The 19800-nt window shown below is 40.3% G+C and overlaps 1 protein-coding gene across 2 annotated transcripts in view; it reads left to right on the top strand.

The window, feature by feature from the left end:
• Positions 1-19800, top strand: part of LOC311611596 (myosin-8) — a 111238-nt gene that overhangs the window by 72332 nt on the left and 19106 nt on the right. The window contains exons 1-14 of one of the 2 annotated variants that reach the window (XM_084863903.1): positions 9693-9738; positions 11208-11442; positions 12085-12228; positions 12320-12476; positions 15229-15256; positions 15349-15463; positions 15550-15642; positions 15764-15827; positions 16226-16324; positions 16417-16520; positions 16740-16878; positions 18065-18183; positions 18300-18449; positions 19483-19653. In XM_084863903.1, coding sequence (XP_084720029.1) covers positions 11239-11442; positions 12085-12228; positions 12320-12476; positions 15229-15256; positions 15349-15463; positions 15550-15642; positions 15764-15827; positions 16226-16324; positions 16417-16520; positions 16740-16878; positions 18065-18183; positions 18300-18449; positions 19483-19653 — 1587 coding nt within the window. In that variant the 5' untranslated portion in view covers positions 9693-9738; positions 11208-11238. Of the gene's footprint in view, positions 1-9692; positions 9739-11207; positions 11443-12084; positions 12229-12319; positions 12477-15228; positions 15257-15348; positions 15464-15549; positions 15643-15763; positions 15828-16225; positions 16325-16416; positions 16521-16739; positions 16879-18064; positions 18184-18299; positions 18450-19482; positions 19654-19800 lie in introns of those variants that run through there. The other variant, XM_084863905.1, reaches the window with a different exon arrangement.

Raw genomic sequence — 19800 nt, 5'->3', positions numbered from 1 at the left:
TGCCAATAATATATTAATACTATTCAACATTGTCCTAAATGTCTTAGACAATGCAATGAGAATGAAAAGTAATGTATAAATTAACAACAAAAAAGAAGTTACAGATTTGTGATTATTTGTGCATAATACATCAAAAACCCAAGAAAATCAAATAAATTATTAGAAGTGATAAGGTAATTCATTAAGGGGGGCAGATAAAAGATAACACAAAAAATCAATAAACTTCAGAAACACCACTGATCTGTTAGGGTCTGTGTTTGTATGTACCGTATTTTCCGGTGTATAAGACGACCCCTTAATTTTTACAGTTAAAACATATGTTTAGGTCTATATTCGCTGTATAAGACTACCCCCCACTTCCGAGGCAACACCAATTCTTTTTTTAATGGACCGCCTCTCTGACTCTGGCCAATCTGAGCAGGCTTTTTACTAGAACACAGTGTATATGTTCTGTACCCGAAGCTACACTGTGTTCTAGTAAAAAGCCTGCTCAGATTGGCCAGAGTCAGAGAGGCGGTCTATTAAAAAAGAACTGGTGTTGCCTCGGAAGTGGAGGGTAGTCTTATACAGCGAATATAGGCCTAAACCTATGTTTTAACTAAAATTAGGGTGTCGTCTTATATGCCAGAAAATACGGTAACAGAAAATCTGAGTAAACAGTAAACTTATAAATACTATAGTTGTTTATTAGTTGTTTATTTCTCTTCATGTAACAAAATTCTTCTCATGCATATCAAAGCTAAGGTCTGATATTCTCTTGATCTTTGTTTCAAGGCTATAGCTCCAGCCATTACATCGGCTTTCTACACAGGAAAAAAGGATGAAGGAAAAGGGAAAGGCAGTGCCAGAGGAATCTGCTCTCTTTTCTAAAAGAGCTCCTCTGAAAGCACTGCCTGCTTGCATTTCATTAGCCAAAAAAGTGTCACATGGGTATTTGATGCAAAGAAATCTGGGGAATGAAGTTTAGTTGGCATATTGCTGCCACAAACAAAAGGGAGATTGTGAGTACATAAACTTTGCCACATGCCAGTAAAAACAAGTAGGAAGAATAATAGGAAAAATAATCCTGTTAACCACAGTCACACAGAGAAGCCCACAAATTCTTAGTAATGAACCTAATTAAAAATATAGAAGAGCGGGAGGATCCAAGATGGCTGCTCGGGTATACACCTAGCCGCAGCAGCTCACAACAATTTCAAGGGAATACAACTAAAATGTAGAGTGGACATTGCCCAGAGCTACAGGTAGTCGACTGACTGAAAACTCTACAATAGGAAGGAGGGAGAAAACCAGAAGGAAAATCAGAGGAGCTGAAAAAAAGCCTAAGGTACGGAGACATGCGGCGCGCTCGCACGCACGCGCGCGCGCGCGCGCGGAGAGGTCGCAGCCGGAGAGGAGGAGAGGGCTGGGTGCTGCCCGGTGTTCCCTAGCAGGAAGGAAATAGAACCCCCAGCCTGGGCTGAACCCCCGAACCGGCAGCACTGAGCCCCAAGTTATGGGCCAGACCCTGGGGACCCAGGCTCCGGCAGGGGGAGACAATCCCGGGGGACGGCGAAAGGCGGGGCCCCCGGAGTCCCACGCACATGGCGTGCAGAGGACTGAATGTTGACTCTGATGCTGGATTACCCTAGCCGGAAGAAACAAAGCCTCCGGCGGCGGCTCTGAGCCGCAGTCCAGACCGCCCCGAACTCCAGGTCTGGGCCAGTCCCTGGGGACCCAGGCTCGGGCAGGGGGAGATGGAGCTGTGAGGTGGAGTCCTGGGAGCGCAGCGAAAGGCCGAGCCCCCAGAGTCGCGCACACTGTGCGCAGAGGACAGTCTGTTGACTCTGATCCTGGACTCCCCTAGTGGGAGGGAGAAAGAAAGCTCCAGACTGGAGGAACGCGACGTGGAGCAGGAGCCCCTGCCGGACACCGGCCAGCTGGGGGCCAGCAAGGAGCTGGGCGACGGGGCCCCCGGGGGGGGGGTGCCCCTGAGCCTTCGACTGCTGAGCACGGGCAACGGAGCCAAGGACGGGGGCTGCTTCCTGGGCGGCGCCGACCCCGGCAACAGGCTGGAGCAGCGCGGGAGCCCGCGGAGAACAAAGGGGTGCCACAGGCCAACCTGCTGAGCTCCCAGGACAAGGAGGAAGAAACCAAAGAAGTTCTCAATGTGAAGAAATCAAGTGAGAGCAAATGATAGTAAAATTACTTAAGAAAGAATACAAAGAAGATCTTGAAAAATCAAAGACTAAGTCAGAACTCAACGCACCAGCCAACATTGCAACATAAATGCGTTTTTGTTTTTTTTTTAAAAAGAAAAAAAAAAAGGGACAGAATGTTGGAACAGCGGCGACCAGGCCTAGAGTGGCCAGGCACAAGGCAGTGGCAGCTGGGCCCGGAGCAGCAGTGGCCAGGCCCCAGAGCAGCAGCAGCCAGAACAAGAGCATCAACGGCCAGCACTGGAGCAGCCAGACCTGGGGCAGTGGCAGCCAGGCCTGAGACAGAGGCGGCCAAGCCCAGGGTGGCCAGTCCAGGAACACCCAGACACGGAGTGGCTGGGCCCGGAGAAGCCGGGCCCAGAGCAGCCGGGTTGGGAGCAGCCAGGCCCAGAACAGCAGTAGCCAAGCACGGAGCATCCAGGCTGGGAGCGGCCAGGCTCGGAGCAGCCGGGTCAGGTGCGGCCAGGCCCGGAGCAGCGGCTGCCAGGCTGGGAGCGGCCAGGCCCGGAGCAGCCGGGTCTGGTGCGGCCAGGCCCGGAGCAGCGGCTGCCAGGCTGGGAGCGGCCAGGCCCGGAGCAGCAGCTGCCAGGCTGGGAGCGGCCAGGCCCGGAGCAGCCGGGTCTGGTGCGGCCAGGCCCGGAGCAGCGGCTGCCAGGCTGGGAGCGGCCAGGCCCAGAGCAGCCGGGTCTGGTGTGGCCAGGCCCGGAGCAGCGGCTGCCAGGCTGGGAGTGGCCAGGCCCGGAGCAGCCGGGTCTTGTGCGGCCAGGCCCGGAGCAGTGGCTGCCAGGCTGGGAGCGGCCAGGCCTGGAGCAGCCGGGTTGGGTGCGGCCAGGCCCGAAGCAGTGGCTGCCAGGCTGGGAGCGGCCAGGCCGGGAGCAGCCGGGTCTGGTGCGGCCAGGCCCGGAGCAGCGGCTGACAGGCTGGGAGCGGCCAGGCCCGGAGCGGCCGGGACCGGAGCAACCGGGCCCAGAGCAGCCGGGTCAGGTGCGGCCAGGCCTGTAGCAGCAACAGCCAAGTCCAGAGCAACTAGGTCGGGAACGGCAGTGACCAGACCCGGAGCAGCTGGTTGTGGAACGAACCAGAGCAACAGAGGCCAGGCCCGGAGCAGCCAGGCCCGAAACAGCTCGCTTCTCGCCTGTACCTGCCCACAGCTGCCTCTCAGACATGGCTGGAAACTTTTGCGGGAACTTGAGGGTCTGCTGAATCAAGTGATGAAGGCTTAGATCTGGATGTGTTGAGTTAGTATAGCGCTGGGGTGTTGATCTGTGAGTGCCTTGGGTGGGGCCTGGATGAGGCTGGTTGACCTATTTGAAAATGTCTTTTGTGTGAAGTGTATCATTGGGCATGTGGAGGTATTATTGATATGAGAAAATGCTAAGTAACAGATTTACTATCTGAAAAGGGATTTACTATCGGGAAAAGGGAGGGAGGAAGAGACTGAACATAAACTGTGCACCTATGGATGAGGACAATGGGGGATGGGGAGGAGGCAGAGGGTGGGGTGGGAACCTGGTGGAGGGGGGAAGAAATGAGGAACCTTTGTAATAATATGAACAATAAAGATTGATTTAAAAAATATATATATATATAGAAGACATTCCTGAAAAAAAAAATCACAGTAGGATCTTAAGAAAGGCTAAGTGAACTAAGTCAGACCAAAACCAAGAACAATATGATTTCACTTATATGTGGGATCTAAAACAAAAAGCAACAAACAGAAAAGCTCATAGATGCAGACAACAGAATAGTGGTTAGCAGAGAAGGAAGGTGCAGGGAGGATGGAGAGGATGATCTATGTGAAGTACAAAGTGACGGAAAGGGACTTAACTTCAGGTGGTGAGCACACAATAGAATATACAGATGTTTTGTTATCAGTTGTACTGAAATTTACATAATGTTATTAACTAATGTCACACCATAAATTTAATAAATTAAAAAATATATATTTTATTGATTTTTTACAGAGAGGAAGAGAGAGGGATAGAGAGCTAGAAACATCGATGAGAGAGAAACATCGACCAGCTGCCTCATGCACACCCCCCACCGGGGATGTGCCTGCAACCAATATACATGCCCTTGACCAGAATCAAACCTGGACAGACGCTCTATCCACTGAGCCAAACCAGTTTCGGCAAATTTAATAAATTTTAAAAACTACAAAAATGTAAGAACATAAAAAGACTTGGAATAAATAGAAAAATATATCATACTTATGGATTGAAAGACTCACTCTTAAATTAATTCAATTTAACCCAATCCCAACAGATTTTCCACAAAATCTAATGCCAAATTTCATACTAGAGTGTAAGAACTGACAAGACAACTTTGAAATAAATGAATAATTGGGGGAAAGCTGCCCTGCCCGATCAGATATAAAAATATGTGCTATTGGCAGCAAAAAATGGGATCCAAAAGCAGATTATTCTCCCTCTCTCTCTCTCTCTCTCTCTCTCTCTCTCTCTCACACACACACACACACACACACACACTGAGCTAGATTACAAATATTAGTATTTTCTTTAAAAACATTAGTTTGAAATTATAGAACAGATTGTCTGGTGCAGCTCAGTGGTTGAGCATCAACCCATGAACCAGGAATCACTGAGCCACAGGTGGTTTCAATTTTTAATTTTTTTAGGAAGTGCCATACTGTTTTCCACAGTGGCTGCACCAATCTGCATCCCCACCAACAGTGCACAAGGGCTTCCTTTTCTCCACATCCTCACCAACATTTATTATTTGTAAATTCATTATTGTTATGATTATTTTAACATATTTTTATTGATTTTAGAGAGAAAGGGAGAGGGAGAGGGAGATAGAGATCAATGATGAGAATCACTGATTGGCTGCTTCCTGCATGCCCCACACTGGGGATCAAGCCCATAACGCAGGCATGTGCCCTTGACCTGAATTGAATCCATTGCCTTTCAGTTCACTGGCTGACACTCTATCCACTGAGCCAAAGCGGCTAAGGCTATTATTATTATTTTTTTAATCTTCATTGAGGGATATGTTTTTTATTTATTTTAGAGAGAGAGAAAAAGGGGAGGGGGGCGAGAATCAATGTGAGAAACATCTATCAGTTGCCTCCAGCATGTGCCCCAATCAGGGATTGAACCTGCAACTTCAGAATATGCAATCAAACCCACAATCTTTAGATGTATAGGATGATGCTCCAATCAATTGACCCACACTAGCCAGGGCATGAGTTATGGGCTCAATACCCAGTAGAGGGCATACAGGGAGACAGCCGATCGATATTTGTATCTCTCTATCCCTCTTCCTTCCTCTTTAAATATCAATAAAGACATATTTATTTTAAAAAGAAGCTATAGAACATGTTTATGGCCCTGTGTTAGGGAAGGTCTTATTTTACAATACACACAAGAAAGAAAAAAGAAAAAGAAAAAGAAACATTTCTATAACTTTGGCAAGAAAAAATTTAAACTTCTATAAGATTCAGATGCAAAGTTAAGATTATCAGACCAAGGGAAACCTTGGAGGAAGGGGTGGTGGAAGAGAGGTCAATGGGGGTGAAAAGGGAGACTCATGTAATACTTTAAACAATAAAGAATTTAAAAAAAATAATTACTATATAGAACATATATAAACTTTTAAATGAATAATATCAAAACACTCCAGGAATGAAGGGAATAGGTAAAGGTATATATGAAACAAGACTGACCATGAACTGCTAATTATTATTGCTGGGTGAGTATATAATGGGTTCATTATACTATGCTCTCTATTTCTGTATATTTTTAAATTTTTCCCATATTTTTATTTATGTACTAACATAGGAAATGATTCAAGAGTATAGAATAATAAAAGCAAGTTGATAAATATGTAAACTATAATACTATTTATAATATATTTTAACTATCTATGTTATATATTTTCTATGGGTTGACCACTTTTCTTAGGACAATTTCACAGAAAAATATGCACAGAAAAGGTCTGAAATATTACAAAACTAAACTGAGATTGGTGGTTACCTCTAGAAAGAAGGTGAGTGTTCACCAAAAAGGAATTTTAGCCTAATCTAATAGGCTTTACTTTTTCATGAAATTAAAATAAACGAAATCAACACAACTGCATTTATTTATCAAAACTAATGGAAATGTAATTGTTCCACATTTTGTTTGTGGTAGTGGTACAAGGACCAATACACATGAAAAACTCATAGAAGTAAATTTTATTGTAAAGTTGAATTTTTCTTTTAAATAAAAGCCACCCCCGCAAACACACACACACACACACAAACACACACACACACAAACACACACACACACATACACATACACACACACACATATAACCATCACCTAAAAAGGATTGTTTTTAGTATGTAGAAAAATATACCTGATCTTAAAAAAAAGATTTTATAAGGTATATAGGAATAGATTTAACCAAGGAGGTAAAAGACTGGTACTTGGAAAATTATAAGATACTGAAGGAAGAAACTGAGGAAAATAAAATACTAAGTGGAAGCATATCCCATGTTCATGAATAGGAAGAATTAACATCATTAAAATGTCCATACTACCCAAAGCAATTTATAGATTTAACACAATTCCTATCAAAATTCCAAAGCCATATTTCACAGAACTAGAACAAATATTTTAAAAATTTATATGGAACCACAAAATACTCCAAATAACCTCAGCAATTTTGAGAAAGAACAAGGTTGGAGATATCATGCTACCTGATATTAAACTATACTGTAAGGCTATATTAATAAAAATAGCATGGTACTGGCATAAAAACATATAGATAGGTCAATTAATACCTGACAAAGGAGGCAAAAATATATAATGGGGTAAAGAAAGAGTATTCAATAAGTGGTGTTGGAAAAATTGAACAGATACATGCAAAAAAATGAGACTAGACTACCTCCTTACACCATACATAAGAATAAACTCAAAATGCATTAGACTTAGATGTAAAACTTGGGAATGTAAAAATTCTGGAACAAAACACAGGCAGTAAAATCTTGGACATTTACTATAGCAATTATTATTTTTTCTGATATATCTCCTTGGGCAAGGGAAACAAAAGAAAAAGTGAACAAATGGGACTATATCAGATTAACAACTTTTTGCACAGCAAAGGAAACCATCAACAAAATGAAAAGACAAACCACTGAATGGGAACATATTTACCAATGATACATCTGATAAGGGGCTATTATCCAAACTTTATAAAAAAAAAAAAAACTCAACTCAAAACAAACAAAAATAACAAACAATCCTATTAAAAAATGGGTAAAGAACTTGAATATACACTTTTCCAAAGAGGACATACTGATGGCCAATAGACACATGAAAGGATGCTCAATGTTACTAATCATCAGAGAAATGCAGATTAAAAACACAATGAGAGATCATCTCACGCCTGTTAGAAAAGCTATCATTAAGAAATCCACAAATGGCCCTGGCTGGTGTGGGTCAGTTGTTTGGAGCATCATACCATACTCCTAAAGGCTGCGGTTTTGATTCCTGGTCAGTGCACATACCCAGGTTGCGGGTTTGATCCCTGACTGGGGCATCTACTGGAGGCAACAGATATTCAATGTTTCTCTCTCACATCGATTTCTCTCTCTCTCCTTTCCACCTTTCTTCTCTCTCTAAAATCAATAAAAAATATTCTTGGATGAGGATTAAAAAGAAGAATAATGAATCCACAAATGAGAAGTGTTGGCGAGGTTATAAGGGAAAGAAAACCCTTGTGCACTGTTGGTGGGGATGCAGATTGGTGCAGCCACTGTACAAAACAGTATGGTATTTCCTTAAAAAATTAAAATTGAACCACGTTATGACCCAGTGATTCCACTTCTGGAACTAAATCCAAAGAAACCCAAAACACTAACTTGAAAGAATATATGTACCCCTATGTGCATTGCAGTGTTATTTACAATAGCCAAAATTTGGAAGCACCCCAAGTGTCCATCAGTAGATGAGTGGATGAAAAGCTGTGATACATTTACACTGGAATACTACCCAGCTATAAAAACAACAAACAAATAAACAATAAAAACACACGAAGGAAATCTTATCTTTCTCCACAGCTTGGATGGACTTAAAGGGTATTATGTCAAGTGAAAAAAGCCAGTCAGAGAAAAAAAAAGTACATAATTTCACTTATATGTGAAATCTAATGAACAAAATATACAAACAAAATAGAAACAGATTCATAAGATACAGAGAACAGTCTGACAGTTGTCAAGAGGTTTGTGGGGCTAGAGGGCTGGGCGAAATAGGTGAAAGGAGTAAGCAAAATCACACACACAAAAAACACACAACTCATGGACTAAAACAACGGTATGGAGATTACCAGAGGGAAGGGGGTTGCTGGCAAGTGGAAGAGCATAAACAGTGGATAAATGGTGACAGAAGGAGACTAGATTTTGGATTGTGAGTACCCAATGCAATATGCAAATTATGTATTACAGAATTTAACACGTGAAACCTATATAATTTTATTGATCAATGTAACATCAATAAAGTCAATAAAAATATTTAAAAATTATGCTATAATTTGTCTAAAGAATAGGGTATAAATTACATTAGTGGTATATTAATTTTTAAAGTAGATAAGACATATATATCCTATATATGTGTACATTGTATGACCCTATTTATATGTCTACGTATTTTTTAAATTATTTCATATTGGCATTATAGGCATGTTTCTCCTTGCTTATTTTTTCTACACCGAATAAATATTATTTTCTAATGAAATAATAATTTTTTTCAATGTTGAATAGGTAGGCACTGACCCAATGGTGAAAACTCAGTGTAGGATTTCCTCTCACACTGGCTCTACTGTCCAAGTTGAGACTCCAAGGATGAGCCTGGGCAGTGACCCAAGGGAATGAATTGGGGGGGTTCCTGTGGTAGCAAATAAGGAAAAGTGGTTGGGGCCCTGACAGCAATTGTCGCTGAGTATCTGATCATTGAGTTACAGCAGGCATGCATGGAAGAATTTGCCAAAACGAATATAGCTCTTAGGAACTTACTTTGAGGCCCCACCAGGCAGTCAAAGATTACCTTCCCAGCATACTAGAAAGTCTTCTTTGCCGGCAGAGAGGCCCCTGTAAAATTATTTATAGGAGATTGGTTCACATACTCAAAACGATATGAATACTTCTAATTATATCCAAACATGCCAAATGTCAGTACAAATTATGCTGAGGGTTCATGTTGCCAAATGTTTTGCCCTAACAAAGAGAAGATAGCTGCAGCATCAGCACATTAGTTCCTATATAAGCACAACAGATCCTGCTGCTTTATCTCCAAGATCCCGGAGGTAAGTGATGGGTATCCTGGTGGGTACATGCTTGCCACATGATCCAACTCTGAGCATGAAACTTTTCCTCCAAATTTGACTTTTATTTTCATAGAGCTAAGCTTTCGACCAGGGAAATTTTAATTCTGTAACTACTTTACTAGAATTTCAGAGCTTAGCAAATTGAAAAAATAATTGTTGTTTTTCAGTGTGAGACACTTCTGAACCTGCATTCTCATCTGGAACTCCAGAGGTAAGACTCAGCTTTATTCATTTATTGATGACACGGGGAAGTTATTCTAATGAAGATGAGAATGGCTCTTAATTAAACACCATTTCTATGTTTTTGCAATTATGTTAGATGATGCTTCCAAGTGAGTGGCTGCTTATAAATGCTAACAAGTCATATTTCCAAAACATCTTATTTTCAGAGACTACCTTCATTTCCAGGAATAAAGGACCATTTAGGCCAGAATGAATTGCAACAGTGAATTCTCAGCTGCACTTAGATCTGTCCAGGAGCAATGGCCTATCCCATGCCAACCTCCTCCTACTGCAAAGTGTTGAACAATTAAACATTTTTTAGGCACCCGGACAAATTCTTACCTAAAAATTTAACAAACAAACATCTTGTTAAAACCACAATATTTCAGCTACAATTCTAATAATTCACTGCTGTTGGTTTTTAGAAAGATTGATTATTGGTCATTAAAAAGTCACAAGTACTCATATTACACTCACAGAGTGCTAAATACAATACCTAAATGGGAAGAGCTCCGGCCATTCCTCAAATAATGTATACCTGAAACTAAAGGAAGATTCGATCTACCTAGCACACCAATGCTGCTGGCCCTCTCAGTCAATCACAGGACAATGGCTTACATGTATGGGGTGAACTCTTAAAGTTTTGTCTCTTTTCTTTTCCTGGATGGAAAGAAAAGCAGCTGTGGCATTTATGTGGAAAGAAGGGGCCTTCTTCATGCTGAAGTTCTCATTTCTAACAGATGAAATCTCTCATGCCAAAAAAGAATGTCAAAGAGGCTTTGGTGTTAAGGCAATGCTAAGTCTCTTGGAAATAAACCAAATGACAACAAACCCAGAGTACTGAGAATTTATTATGAGGTTCTTTAAACGACCCACTGAGAGATATAACCCCAAATATTAACATAAAGTGGGTGTTAAAAATAATTATTTGCCTTATGAGTTTTTAAAAAGCGGCCAACTATAAAGACAAGGATGTTTCTGACAGTTTTGAACACATTAATCTTCATGTGCACAAGACAAACTTTCCTTCCGAATTCTATGATTTTCCTAGCGTATGGCAGATGAAAGCATACAGGGGGAACAGTAAGGATTAAAAAGTGACTGTTGCTATAAAACAATCCACCAACTGTTTTAGCTATAGATATTGTTCCAGTTTAGAGATTAAAATGATGCATGGATTCCATTCTCACTCAATTATAGGTACTCAAGCCCTAAGGATCAAGTTACATACACTCTGGGAAGGCAATTTTCAAAGTCCTAAAAATGAAGTCTCCAATAACAATCTCATCCCACACCAGTCCTGTGTTAGAGTTTCTGTGTTAGGACACTGATAACCACAGTTTGAAAGAATAGTTACAGCCGAGGCAATAGAGGCTCAGCATTTCTTTCCCGTCAAATCCTAATGCACATTTTATGCCTTCTGGTTTCTATGTTCCTTCTGTCCCATTTCTTTCCCAGGACAGGATCCCCTGCTACATAAATCGCAGCCATGAGTTCCGACGCCGAGATGGCTGTTTTTGGCGCAGCCGCTCCCTACCTTCGAAAATCAGAAAAGGAGCGGATTGAGGCCCAAAACAAGCCCTTTGATGCTAAAACATCAGTCTTTGTCGTGGAGCCCAAGGAAGCCTACGTGAAGAGCGTCATACAAAGCAAGGATGGAGGAAAAGTAACTGTAAAGACAGAAAGTGGAGCAGTAAGTAAAAACCTGGAGAAAAGCTTCCTGTTTTATTTCTCTATCTCCTCCGTTCCAGTTGAAGCTTTATGAAGCTTTCCTGGGTAGGAATCTCTAAGCCTATAGCCAATACAAGCATCCTTGTAGTTCATCTGAGAACATCATATTTGGAAGCAAAAGAAATTCTCAGCAGTAACCTCATTTCCTGCCTTCCCAACTCCCCACAGAACTTAAACCCACTAGTATGGACCTCTAGCGTTTCCCTTCAATTCCCCAATCCCCACACTTGGGAGAATAAAAGCTAACTTCTATCAAACGAAGTATTGCTTACTAAGTTAAATAATGTATTAATATCCCCATTACTGCCCCCCCCCCCATAAAAATTACTTGTAATGAATGGTAAGGAAAAATAAAAAATGCAGCCTATTAGAATAATAGTGAAAGGACATAACCTTGTAAACCCGGGAGGGGGAAAGTGGGTGGAAAACATTCTTTTTAAAAGTTCATCATAGGAAACAGATTTTCTTAGCATCAAACTCTGAAAAGAATATTTTTTCATGACTTGCGGTGTCTGCACGTGTAGGTTATAACCCAAACAAGCAGACACACACGAACCCTGCCTCCAATCATTAACACAAACTGGTCTCTTACTTCACTCGCCAGACTCTAACTGTCAGGGAGGACCAAGTCTTCCCCATGAACCCTCCGAAATACGACAAGATCGAGGACATGGCCATGATGACTCACCTGCATGAGCCTGGAGTGCTGTACAACCTCAAAGAGCGCTACGCAGCCTGGATGATCTACGTGAGCCCCCTTCCACATCTGCTTATTGTTTATCTCTCTGAGTAAAAACATAACTTACATGCTGCGTTTTCTGATTTTCTGATTTTCTCAGACCTACTCGGGCCTCTTTTGTGTCACCGTCAACCCCTACAAGTGGCTGCCGGTGTATAACCCGGAGGTGGTGGCTGCCTACCGAGGCAAAAAGCGCCAGGAGGCCCCACCCCACATCTTCTCCATCTCTGACAATGCCTATCAGTTCATGCTGACTGGTGAGTGAGTGATTCATTTATTTACAGAAATGTGGCAACTGAATTTTTAACAAACAAACAGATTTTATCTGGGCCTTGATTATAATAATACACTGCAGCCACCAGGGGCCTCGCTGTTTTCAAAGAACGTTCAGAGCCATAATGACAAATGTTCTTCCCAGCAGCTAGCCATCTCTACTTTACAGATGAATGAAGGGAAGGAAGCTCACTGGTTCACTGATCAGCCCAAGTTCAGCCAGCGAGACACAGGAAGCCAAGTTGAAACAATTAACAGAACTCTGTAAACATGTTTGCTTTCCCATATTTTTTTATTTTCTGATTTGTATAGAAAAATATTCCAAGAGAGCCTTTGTAAATATCCACATCCAGAGCGATCAAGGAAAATAGTTAGCAGCTATAGCTAGAAAGCTTTGTGAATTCTTATCTTTAAACGGCACAGCTAATATTGCCAGCCTTAGGGGTGAAAAGGGGTGAACTAGAGAGCTATGACTCTCCTCCCAAAGATTTCGATGCACTTTCCTATTAGAATGAAAGAAAATTAAAACCACTCTTTCTTTGAAAATATTTTTTGAAAATGACTTCAAAATGGGTTATTCCAGTCTTATCAAAGTACAAACAGAAACCTTTGATATACATTATAGGCCCAAATACAGCATTAGAATCTTTTATCTTCACACAGCAAATTTATTGCCCTAGGAAATGGTCTAAATTCCTGCATTTCCTGTTGGTCCATGGGATCTGAGTAACTGCGAGAGGGTCTTGTTCTATTCTGTTGCATTTGTTTGGTTGCACTTGTTTTTAAATTGTCCTTTTAAGGTGAAGAGAGAAAAGAATTAAATGGGAATCTTCCCTCACTAACTGGCCAGCAGCTCTATAAGGATTTCATGCCAGTAAACTGTTCTGTGGTTGTCCACAGAAGCAAACTACCTTCCAGAGTTTATGCACATGCTGGCTCATTTCAGACGTCTAATACTCAGCAGCTGCACTAACACTGCCACCCCCACTATCCAGGTCCCCCCAAGCTTTGGAACTGCTCCAAATTCAAGATTACTTGTGGTTTCCAAACATGGTTTACGTATAAAACCAAGGAAACTGTGGCCTTGGACCTGGTGATGTTATTTTAGCATTGCCAAGAGACTACAGCATTGCTTTCTTATCTAGGCTCCCACTGGGTGTGATAATGATCTATCATGATTTTTCTTCTACTGAAAAAAAAAAATCAATCTGAAAAAGTTCCAAAATCTGTAAATACTTCCCTGGATTAAACTTTAAAGTTCTCTAAAATACCTACATCTAAACAATATCCATATTTGTATCTATTTCTCTGAATAGATTTTTAGATTTGAGAATTCTCTAAAATCTATGATCTATCATAGATTAGTTTTAACATGTCAGAAGATTGGTATAAATCAACTTATCAGTCATATAACTAGTGACAATTTTTGTTTTTAATATTTAAAAATGTATATGAAATAAAAATAAGAGTAAATGATAATGATTTTTATAAAGCATTTTGGAATCCCTCAGCAGAGAAATTCTCTTAAATCCTGAGGATTTTTATATTAGCAGTATCTACCATAAACTTGATAGGCCCATATGCCCAGACACTATCATTAGTCCATATCATTCTCTCCAAGAAACAGAATGAATCCATTCGATAAGTGGTGGGTAACTAGCCAGACAAAAGTTGGGAATGTGTAAACTCATATGGAAGTATGCAAAGGATATCTCTTCCTAGATTGGGAGGAGAGGGGGATTTTTCCCCTTTTATGTGAGATAACTAGTTATTAGTGACCTGAGAATAATTTTGAAATAATTTCTACTAGTATTAGCTCTTAAACTAGCTGTGCTGATCTGAGATTGTGCTTATTTGTAATAAAAGTGAAGTAAATCTTTAAAACAATGCCTTCTAAAACAGGTAAATGAACACAAACACAATTCCAGAAACCTTTCTTATTTAATATTGCCAGCAGTCAAAGTAATGGTATCAAGAACTGAGAGGGGGACAGGTAGCAGAAAAATATATAAACTAGAAGTTAAAAGACCTGAATATCTTTGTCCTTAACAAGCTATGTATTTATTTAAAAAGTCACTTATTCCATTCTGAGTCTCAGCTCCTTTATCTGTTAAACTTCAAAATTCTATGTTTCTTACTGAAGTATTTACATATGAAATTATATGATGCCTGGGGTTTTCTCTAAAACAATCTAGTGAGATATGGCCGGCAGGGGTAGGGTGAGAGGGAAGGGGTATGGATTATATAAAATTGACCAAATGTCTGGCCAATATTGGTCAGTGGTTGAGCATCAACCCATGAACCAGGAGGTCAGTAGGGGACATGAAGGAGGCAGCTGATCAATGATTCTTTCCCATCATTAATGTCTCTTATCTCTTCCTTTCCCTTTCTCTCTTTGAAATCAATAAAAACATATTTTAAATAAAATGACCAAATGATAATAATTGTTGAAGCTATATAATGGGTATATGGGGATTCTTTATTGTCTCTACCTTTGTAGATGTTTGAAACTCCTGTAATATGTTATAAAAATTAATAAAATACGAAAAAAATATATGATTATTTGCCTCTCTTTTTCACAAATTTTACTCCAAGAGGCAAGTACTATATTGGAGGCTAAACAAAACACAAAAATTATAGGCAACATCTTCAAAATGTGAAAAAGGACAAGCTGTATTTCATCTGAACTGATTCAAAAAATATTCATATTGACTGGCCTTGATTTCTCTTTCACAGATCGTGAGAACCAGTCCATCTTGATCACGTATGTGATATTTTTAATCTTCTCTGTTTTTGTGTTACCTTAGATGTTAACAATGTGAGCTGTAGTTCTGATCTCTGGTTTCTATTTGACAGCGGAGAATCTGGTGCAGGGAAGACTGTGAACACCAAGCGTGTCATCCAGTACTTTGCAACAATTGCAGTTACTGGGGAGAAGAAGAAGGAGGAAACTACTTCTGGCAAAATGAAGGTGAGTCTAATACAGTCAGAATCAAGACAGCCGAGGACTCAGGATGTGGGGAGCCTCCGATGTGAGCACTGCACTTGCCTTTGCAGGGGACACTGGAAGATCAAATCATCAGTGCCAACCCTCTGCTGGAGGCCTTTGGCAATGCCAAGACCGTGAGGAATGACAACTCTTCTCGCTTTGTAAGTGTCTTGGTCACAGAGGGGTTTCCTCAGCCTTTAAATTGTCAGAGAAAGCATGTTTAATTATCATTTCATCGTGTGCTTCAACTTTTTAATATCAAATCATCTTTCTCTTTCCAAGGGTAAATTCATTAGAATACACTTCGGTACTACAGGGAAGCTGGCTTCTGCTGATATTGAAACATGTAAGTAACAGGACTATTGAAAACCAAAAGAGAGAGAAGTGATTTCATTAACAGGGATATTTTGCAACAGTTAGTACGCACTGAGACGGCTGCCAGTGTTGCCTTTGAGCCAATGCCAACCTTATCCGTGATCCACTGTGTGCTCCATTTTCCTCAGTCTCAGACTGATGGTTCTGTAGCACATTCTGGAATTGCTGCCTCAGAAGCAACTATGAAATTTTTTTTTTCTAGGGCTATTTGTTTCCCAAAGTTACCTTTCAGTTTACAAAATATCTCTGTGATTTGCCCTTGAGCCTATATAATGTCCTCAATTGTAGCAAAGACACTGAGATTCATTTACTATCTCAGCAGCATTTATATTTTCTTCTAATTCAATGTCTATTGTCATTTCTTTCCAGATCTTCTAGAAAAGTCCAGAGTTACTTTCCAGCTAAAGGCAGAAAGAAGTTACCATATTTTTTATCAGATTACTTCCAATAAGAAGCCAGATCTGATTGGTAAGAAAGATCTTAAATTCACAGATGAAAGCTAATATTTTTTATTAACAACTTGTAATGTACAATTTACCTCCTGAATTCTATGTACCCAGAAATGCTCCTGATCACCACGAACCCCTATGACTATGCCTTTGTCAGTCAAGGGGAGATCACAGTCCCCAGCATTGATGACCAAGAAGAGCTGATGGCCACGGATGTAAGTCTCTCTCTCTCTCTCTCTCTCTCTCTCTCTCTCTCTCTCTCTCTCTCTCTCTCTCTCCTCTCTCTCTCTCTCTCACTTTTTTAAAAATCCATTATGAATGGGAATGACAATAGCAAACTCATTGTAGCTATGGTTACTTTAGGATATAATACAAACTCTCTTAAATGTTAGTCTCTTCCGCCCTAATCTTTAGCCTCTCATTTTTCCTGGCAGAGTGCCATTGACATCCTGGGCTTTACTCCTGAAGAAAAAGTGTCCATCTATAAGCTCACAGGTGCAGTAATGCACTATGGGAACATGAAATTCAAGCAAAAGCAGCGTGAGGAGCAAGCTGAGCCAGACGGCACGGAAGGTACCAAATGAAGCTCCATCTGGGTTCAAACTAGAGAATATGGCAAGAAAAAAAGCTTATTCCCAACTCAAATCTCTTTTTTAGTCAGACTTCTGAAGGACATACACATATTTATACACACTTATACGTTGCATGCTTTCCTCACCCCTGTTCCTTCTTCACATCTCTGTATTTCTATCCAGCCCAAATAAGTTAAAATGAATCCTAATAAGCCATTTATAAGAAGAGATCTAAGAAAATCACAACCAGGGGGAGGAGGGAAGATCATTAGAAAGAGAATGAGATGGAATTGTGCTCCTGGTTTGCCTTGGCAATGGCGGGTAGGTATATAAGATAACTTGACATATTAGTCTCTTTCAGCACTAGTTAGATAAACCTGGTAGCTGGAAATATGGGATCTTCCCAGTCACAGCTGAGGGTGAAGGATGTTCCTAGACATCTGTATGCATGTATGTTGACTATATATTAACCTGTAGACAGTCTAGGCAGGAAACAAGATTACTAGTAAAAGAAAACAAAACTGAGAAAGAAAAGCCATGTACTCCATAAATGGAAAGAACATGGAACATATAGGACCTACCACCGAAGCTGGTTATTTGCTCCTTGAAGCCTTTCCTGACCTCCTAGCTTGGCATTCTCTCTCCATCTCGTAAATGTTTCAGCATCTGCTTTTGTACCTGGCATGTGGCATTTACAGTATAGTCACTGACAGAATTTTAGAGACTCTGTAGTGAAATTTATTTCCCACATTTTCAGAGAAAGAAACTGATCCAATGAGATGAAATTGGGAGGAGCAAAACTAAGATAAGAATCCAAATATTCTTTTGACCATCCCTAAGAGCAGATATTAAGATGTATTTATCTTATCCCTCCAACTACACCTAAGATGTCTTAAGAGAAGAGACTACGGCATGTACCTTACATAAAATACTTCCATTAACACTCAACATATATGTTTATTGTTGGTGAATTTCTCAAAAGCTACTTGCAGTAAATTACAAAAGGCCAGTGTAACTGATTGACCACTTATTACCAAGCACATTCTCTAATGTACAGAAAGCCTCATCTGACCTCTATAGAATTATTTAAAGGTTTTATTTAAATAAGAAAACGGATTGGAGAAAAATGGAAAGATTAAAGAGAATATCTGCCATTAAACAACATTTCTCTAATTGTATCTCTGAAGTTGCTGACAAGGCAGCCTATCTCCAGAATCTGAACTCTGCTGACCTGCTCAAAGCCCTCTGCTTTCCCAGGGTCAAGGTTGGCAATGAGTATGTCACCAAAGGCCAGACTGTACAGCAGGTAAGTGCAAGACCCCGAAGAATCATACACATTCCAGGTCTTTGAATAATGCCAGCTAACATCACTTCTTTAATAATTCCTTTAACATCACCCAAAACATTACTCTGTCCATGAAGGTGTACAACTCTGTGGGTGCTCTGGCCAAAGCGGTCTATGAGAAGATGTTCTTGTGGATGGTCACCCGCATCAACCAGCAGCTGGACACCAAGCAGCCCAGGCAGTACTTCATTGGGGTCTTGGACATCGCTGGCTTTGAGATCTTTGATGTGAGCTATCTTTATTTTAATAAAAAGTGGGAAGAAGGTATCTTGGAATTTGATATATGTATTACGTATTCTCATTATTCATTTGCATTTGTGGTTTCTGCACTGCTTTCTCTAACATTGTTCCTAGAGTTACCTCCAAAATATCTGAGATAACAGAATGTAGTAATAATGATAACTAATATTTATTGAGAAAGTGTATTTCTGGCACTATACTAAAATTACCTCATATAGTCTTCAAAACAATTCACCAAGAAGTGATTAATATTACTGCAAATAACATGTGCAGAAATGGAAATCAGGAAAATCATAACACATGCTAAAGATCCTCTAGCCACACAAGGCAAAGCCAGGACAGAAACTCTGCTCTGAAGCATTTGGACCATCAGGGCATTGCCCATCAATGAGAAAGGGCCTACAGGTAGAAGCAAATTCATGTGACATATACCATTTCCCCTCTGGGCACCAGCTTCATCGTCTATAAAATGAGGATAAAAATCGTAACAAAGATTCAGATCTTCCATTACTATACCATATCAGATCCCTACTTTCACAGATCTGGCAAGGAGGATTTGCTAATTTTTTTTATATGAATAGAACAGAAATTAAATAAGCTTTCCTTAACAATGTGACACTCAAAAGTGAAAATGTGAGCTTTTCTTGATTTGGAGAATGAGGGTGGTAAAAGAAGTGAGGTTTTTCTAATACATTACTTTCATCCTTAAATCTGAACCATAACTCATAGGATCATGGTTGTACTTTTAATGACTAATGTTGCCTGTGAAATCTTAGAGGTAGATTCTGTCAGAATTCTTGCTGTATGACTGATATGTATATTTTTAAATAATGTTCATAATTCATGGAAAGGATTCATGTCAAAAACAATATTTTCCCCTGGGATTTTTGAAGAATCAACAATTAGTTTAATTCTTATTTCATTAATATCTTCCACATGTTTTTCAATAAAATATTTTTTTCAATAATGAATTTTACTGCAATAAAATTCATTTAATGTTGGAAATTTTGTTTTGTGCAGTATAACAGCCTGGAGCAGCTGTGCATCAACTTCACCAATGAGAAACTGCAACAGTTTTTCAACCACCACATGTTCGTGCTGGAGCAGGAGGAGTACAAGAAGGAAGGCATCGAGTGGACGTTCATCGACTTCGGGATGGACCTGGCTGCCTGCATTGAGCTCATCGAGAAGGTCTGTTTGACTTCTAAAGGCTGAACTGTAAGAGTAACTTTTCCAAGTATCAAAAGCAACTCTAGAAAGTATTACATTAATCTTAAATTGTAATACAAATTAGAAAATTACTATTTAGAAATAACTTTCTCTTTTCAACTTTTACAT

Source organism: Pipistrellus hanaki (assembly GCF_964339955.1).
Source record: "Pipistrellus hanaki genome assembly, chromosome: 16".
NCBI classification, from domain to species: domain Eukaryota; kingdom Metazoa; phylum Chordata; class Mammalia; order Chiroptera; family Vespertilionidae; genus Pipistrellus; species Pipistrellus hanaki.
This window is presented reverse-complemented; position numbering and strand designations above follow the sequence as displayed.